This window comes from Phoenix dactylifera, chromosome 1, assembly GCF_051530095.1.
Source record: "Phoenix dactylifera cultivar Ajwa chromosome 1, Ajwa_hap1_PhDact_Kaust_v1.1, whole genome shotgun sequence".
In the NCBI taxonomy this organism is placed as follows: Eukaryota; Viridiplantae; Streptophyta; class Magnoliopsida; order Arecales; family Arecaceae; genus Phoenix; species Phoenix dactylifera.
Genome location: NC_143190.1, coordinates 44,852,459 through 44,858,791, shown reverse-complemented (window position 1 = coordinate 44,858,791; position 6,333 = coordinate 44,852,459). Strand labels below are relative to the sequence as shown.

At 44.3% G+C, this 6,333-nt stretch overlaps 1 protein-coding gene and 1 long non-coding RNA gene across 2 annotated transcripts; one reads left to right on the top strand and one right to left on the bottom strand.

Moving 5' to 3' along the window:
* Nucleotides 1–2,773, top strand: LOC108511941 (uncharacterized). The gene is made up of 3 exons (XR_005511665.3): nt 1–381; nt 697–769; nt 2,146–2,773. It is a non-coding gene; the product is annotated as an uncharacterized LOC108511941 (long non-coding RNA).
* Nucleotides 2,774–2,846: 73 nt separating this feature from the next.
* LOC148715322 (uncharacterized) lies at nt 2,847–4,540 on the bottom strand. The gene is made up of 3 exons (XM_088702873.2): nt 4,127–4,540; nt 3,232–3,705; nt 2,847–3,129 (listed from the first exon to the last, which is right to left on the bottom strand). Exons 1-3 carry the CDS (start codon nt 4,361–4,363, stop codon nt 2,962–2,964), a joined length of 879 nt encoding a protein of 292 aa, XP_088558999.2. The 5' UTR covers nt 4,364–4,540; the 3' UTR covers nt 2,847–2,961.
* Between the last annotated feature and the right edge of the window lie 1,793 nt (nt 4,541–6,333).

The window sequence follows — 6,333 nt, the reverse complement described above, 5'->3', positions numbered from 1 at the left end:
CGCGTTTCGAACTTGGAGGGCTTAGCCAACAATGGTTTTAGAGGGGATGCAGCAGCCTTGTGATGATATGGGCTGGGCTGAGTACTCTCCGCGAGCTATTCAGTCTGATGAAACTGTAACGGCGTGAGGCTGCCGCTGCTGGCCGTTACGCGGTATCCAAAACAAAAAGTAGAAAAAGAGGAGGCTAGGGTTTTTAAGACTCGCTTGGTTCTCGGAAACTAGAAATTTATGTGCGCCGATATTCCTCTTCGCCCTCTTCTTCACCTCAACCTCGCAAAACAACTCCCGGGCATCGCCTCGTCTCTCACTTTCCCTCTTCCAAACCAATGAAATTTTCCAGCCACCGACAGATCCGCCGCCGTCCGACACCATGCCGTGCAGGTAGGACTCTCCGCCTCAGCCCCTCACAAGCCCTAGCTCTGCTAGCTGATCTGTTCAGTTCGACAAAGATCTGGACTGGGATTCGAAAGATCCTAATGATCTATCGAATTATCAGCTTGGGTTTTTGCTCCCAGACTAACGGATCAGATTTGGATGGTTCTTGATATGTCTATCTCTAGCCAGTATCCTCTTCCCTTCCTCCTCTATTCCATCCCGTTTCTTCTCTTTCCGTCTCCCATGGTCTCACCTTGTTTTTACGAAGCCCAAGGTTTCATGCCAGTGCTGATGACTATGGATCTGATTTTCCAATGGCAGGTTCGCCCACCACGGCAGAAACTTCGAAGTAGCTCCTGCTTGATTTGGCTTGGGAGGTATGGGGAAAAAAAAGGTATGGATGATTTTCTTTTTCATTTTTGTGATATATTTTAGGACATGCGTTTGGGAATTTGACTTTATGACAAAAGATAAAGATAATACAAAACAAAATGATGGAACTAAAAAATTATATTTGTTCAACGGAAAGAAGATATTCATATCTCAAGCTTCTCGTAGCTTGAAAGTGTTTACAAGAGATCCATTATAAATGAATGAAAATAGGGTGGTTCTATATACACCCCCCCCTATTGCTCAGGACACCCCCCCAAAAATTAAAAAAAAATTAAATACTCTCTACACCCCCCCCCCCCCCCCCCCCCCCCCATTTGCTAAGGACACCCCTAAAAAATTAAAAATTTCTAAATTACCCCCCACCCTCCCCACCCCCTCACCTAAATTGCTCTCTACACCCCCCAAACCCCCCCCACCCCGCTCTTCCCCTCCAAAACACCCGCCGGCTTCTCCCTTCCGCCCAAAAAACCTCGCCTCAAGCACCTCGCCGGCGGCCAAACCCCCTCCGTCTCCCTTTGAACTGTTCCGCCCAAAGCACCTCGCCAACGCCCAAAACCCCCCCGTTCTCCCTTCTCCCTCTCGTCGCCGGCATTCTCCCGATCTCCGACCACCTCGCCGGCTTCTCCTGGAACCACCTCCCCGGCCATCTCTCGAGCAACGAGCACCTCGCCGGCGCCTCCACGACCACCTCGAGGTAGCTCCCCCCCCCCGCCTCCCCAAATCGTTCGGCACTGGTTCTTTGAACCAGTGCCTTCGGTTCGGCCCCATGGGGCCGACCCAATGTATCTTGGTCCCCATGGGGCCGAATCCAAATTTTTTTTTTTTTCTGTTGCTAGACTAAGGATTATTTTTATTCCCAAATTTTAGCCTAGATCACGTCCTTAGGGTGAATTGGATACCCAACATCAAGGACAAGTTTTTCATTACTAGATTAGATAGTAATTTGAGAAGTAGGGATAATTTAGAATCATTATCATATAGCATTAACATGGTGCATCCAAATATGATGATCTTGTTACCTTCATCGATGTCATTCTTGATCTTGGAATGATTATCTCATATCAAATGCTCTATCAAATAATAAAACCACAACATTAGTTAACGAACAAAAACTAAAAACAAAAACTAAGAACTGCGGCATAGTTTTAGGTAAAGTCTATTATTGAGTTATGTCTTGAGTTTACGAGTCGTATACTTTTGAATTATCATTTATGTATGCAATTGAAGTAACATTGAATTATTTATCACAAAACCCAATCATGTAGATTCCAAGAAGTAACTTGTTTCTTTTTTGGCTTGTTTTATCATTTATCATTTATGTATGCAATTGAATTATTTTCTTTGATATAGTCTAACATTGAATTTCTATATTTTCAGACATGGATCCCGGTCCCTCCAGAGTTAGACCTACGGCGTCAGCTAGGAGACGTCGTGCTAGGATTGCTTCTCCCGAGCCTGCTCCGGATACATTACTCCTATATGGATCAGCTTTGGGAGCGGTGGGAGGACCACGTGCTGAGCCAGGCGAGCAGGAGCCACCCAGTTACCCGGCCATCAGACAGCGTACCGGGATACATGGAGTGGTATCTCCGTATCACGCACGTTGCAGTTCAGCCTCCTCATCTGCGCTCGAGTACTCATTCTGGAGCTAGGGGAGGTCATGATGATGCTGACATGCACCGGCGGCGTATTGCAGATGCACTCGGTATCAGTACCTACATTGTACGGATGGGTCCCTCAGAGGCTACGTCACTAGGTGCCGGGCACCTATTTCATGCTATTTGTCAGATGCATCAGTTACTTCTGGGTGATGAGCCTGGCCCGAGTACAGCACCCTCTCATTCGGATCCAGCACCCTCTCATTCGGACGTACAGCAGTACACGCGTCGACGACGGCGTCATAGGGATTGATGATGGAGCCTTTATTTTGATTATGTAGCTTCGACTTTTTTTTTGTGTAATTTGAAACTGTTGATATTAATGAAAAATATATATTTTTGGTACATTTACGTCTAATCTTTGTAAAGCCTGGCCCGTTCTATTTTACACAAATATAACAGTGCACATAACAATCAATCTAACAATGCGAAGACAGATATTTTTTGATTTATATTGATGATGGAGTTTCACAGTACATGACTCTAAGAGCCCAAAAAAATTTACAACTTTCAAAAATTGTACATATATAAACAATCAATCTAACTCTACTGTCTCGCTAATTATAACATTAGGTGAGATGCTCTCTTTGAACTGTTGAATCCGGGCTTCATATGAATTTTCCCATCCGGTAGCACAAGGAAGATGATATTTTCGCCAGTTGGTCGCTACTGGCGGAACGGGATGTCCCGGCAACAAGAACACCTTCAAAATTAGAAATAAGAAAATATTAATAGCTACAAAATTATAAATAAGCAAAATTAAATAAGCAAAATTAAATATTCGCAAGTGTTGTGAACGTAGTACCTCAACAAAATGATTTCCATTTACGAATCCGATAGCGATATCTTTGCGGGATAGAAGAGGTACTGGCACAGAACGGAGAGGTAGGAAGGTCAGACATTGTTGCAACGAGAGATGGTATAGGACAACATTATAGCAGGATGCTATAAGATGACCCATGTCCGGCATAGTCATCCATCTGTCATATGGTGGACAATCATCATAATATGATAATGCATGAGTGATCTCAGCAATCGTCCCTTCCACACCATATAATGTGCGATAGTGGTCCGAATGACATTGCAACTCTTGCAATAAATCCTTCCTAACACGCACCCAGTCATCTTCTCCAAATCCCAGTAAGTCAGCTATTGCCCTAAATCCGCAATTCCCATCAGCTTTTACATCCTTGATATGCTGGATGTATGGTCTCAAGGCAGAAGGAATAGCATCAATATAGATAATGGGCGTATGTGACTGGGCTCTAGTACGAAAAACCTGCAAATAATATCAAATGATAGAAAATATGTAACAATGGCAGAAATATCCAAATAGTTATCCGTCTCAGCACATCCCGTACCGGCACGGCACGGCACGTCCCGACATGTCCCGTATCGGCACATCTCGGCACGGCACGTACCGACATGTCCCGTATCGGCACATCTCGGCACGGCACATCCCGTATCGGCACATCTCGGCACGGCACACCCCGTATCGGCACATCTCGGCACGGCACGTCCCGACATGTCCCGTATCGGCACATCTCGGCACGGCACGTCCCGACATGTCCCGTATCGGCACATCTCGGCACGGCACGTCCCGACATGTCCCGTATCGGCACATCACATACCGGCACGGCACGGACCGTCCCGTAGACGTTGTGATACCTATTGTAAGGAAATAAATATTTGGTACTTACCTTTTGCTTGGGCCGCCTCTTTTGAATCTGAGTAGATGGATTGCGGATGGTAACTTTCTCAACACCAGGTGAATAACTATCCTGTCCAGATAGAACCAACTCAAACGCAGACGGGTCACGTCGAGTAGACGTATCAACCTTCATTGAAGCGCGCCCACGTGAACCGGTCTTCCGTTTTGCAGGCTCTAAAAGAGGTGTACTATCTGGACTTGCAATCTCTCGTAACTTCTTGATCATCTGCAATTGAGAAGCCCCATCTAACTTCTTGAATCGTAGCGCAATCAAATCTAACTCTGCATCACAACTCAACTGAATTGGCTGCAGGGGGGGGGTAGGCACAATATCAAGTTTCCTCCAATGAGGATCTATGCAGTCGAGAGGAATGGGCCGACCTTCCACCCTGTACCGCGCAATCTGGTGAGCACATGGTATACCATGTGTGCGTCGAATAGCGCTCCCACAATTTGAATCATCAAACCCAACTGAATTGGCTCGTTTCGATTGGGCGAGGACATGATTTAACGCACTTATAGATATGAAACCTCGCAACTCTTTGAATTCAGCTGGCTTGAAGTTGTGCTGCACTACCAATAAACTCTTCTCCAATGAGGCTTTAACGGAGCTGTGCTGCAACTCAATCAATCCATGTATTCTAGTCCAAGATGACTCGAAACTTCCTTGGCTTGATCCAAGCTGCTTTTTGAGCTTTGCATGTGCACTCTCGACCCTAGTAAACAAATGAAAGTTAGATATAACAATTGAGGCAAATTAAAATTAAATGAGTCTTTATTTGTGATACCTATTTGTCGTCACATTTCCGTAGTGCCTGCATGTATCCGTCCACGCCGCAACAAATCTTTCCTTGTATTTGCTCAGCCAAGTATCTGACACATACTGTAGTGCATCTGGATAGGTACCGAACTCTCTCTGCAGTGCACTCCAGCGATCATTATACTCGTCTTCCGTGGAGGACAGCACTAGTACATTCCAACTCATAATAAATTTATCCCATTTCTCCTTCAATTCGAAAATTTTTTTGCACTTGGCCAAAACATTCCTACTAATATGCCATCTACATAATAAATGTCTAGCAGTAGGAAATACTCTATGAATTGCATTCATCAAAGCCAAGTCTCTATCTGTAACAATCAACTCAGGCAAAACATCATCAGCTATGACACTGCGCAATCTCTCTAATGCCCAAGTATAGCTTTCTTCCCGCTCAGAATTTAAGTATACAAAAGCAATTGAAAATGTCATGTCAGTAGATGTCACCCCCACAATCTCTAAGAGCGGAAGACGATACCTATTCGTCTTGTACGTGCAATCCATTATCAACACACGGGGAAATGCACGGAACAAATCAATGCTGCCAGGGTGTGCCCAAAATAAGTCATGCACACCATCCGTATTAGTACAATTTCTATGCCACTCAATATATTTAGCCTCTGATAATTTACCTAATAGATGTTGCATTTCAGACCTCCCGGCTTTCTCTACAACCTTAAACCGTTGACGTACATTGTAGATAGTCTTGATAGTCGTAACATTGAGGGCATCTCTTTCCTTCAATGTGGATAATATGTCCTTTGGACGAACCAAACTATTCGACATATCCACTAACAATTCCGTCTCCTGCTCAGATAATCTCCCTGCATATGAGTGCCCCTCCAGATTCTCTGCAGCGGGATGATTGTGCACTCCACATACGACCAGTAATATCCAATCATCCGCAGTATCCAATTTTTTTCCTCTTAATGCAAAAGGGCATCCACACTTCTTTGTCCCACAGGCAGTCTTTATTCGCTTTTCTTTTTTGGTTCGGTACGTCCCACCCCTCTCACAACCTAACGTAATTCTGGGTTTCTTAGAAATGGTACCTGCATCGGATGATTTGATTACAACAACAAAACCATTTCGCCTCCCAGCTTCACGACACCAATTACACAAGTCCTCTCTACTCTTGAAGATCTATACATTAAACAATTTATGTAAGTACACAGTTGTAAAAATAGCTCGCTAAACTAATACAAAATTGCACAATACATTATAATACCTCGTAAGTTGTAAATTCGCTTGTGTAATCCAGTACAAATTCTGATCCAATTATACTCGATTCGGTTGTAGCATAGCCCTACATATAAAATAATTTATCACCAAGAATTAATGAATCAGAGGATCTGTTCGGCACAAAATTCAGCATGGCA

Bases quoted from the DNA above. Each gene is read 5' to 3' on its own strand.
- LOC148715322 (XM_088702873.2), bottom strand. From the start codon at position 4,363: ATGATCAAGAAGTTACGAGAGATTGCAAGTCCAGATAGTACACCTCTT. The intron at 3,706-4,126 runs GTAAGTACCAAA...TATTATTTGCAG, and splicing joins AGAGGCGGCCCAAGCAAAAG to GTTTTTCGTACTAGAGCCCA. The intron at 3,130-3,231 runs GTACTACGTTCA...CTAATTTTGAAG, and splicing joins ATGGAAATCATTTTGTTGAG to GTGTTCTTGTTGCCGGGACA.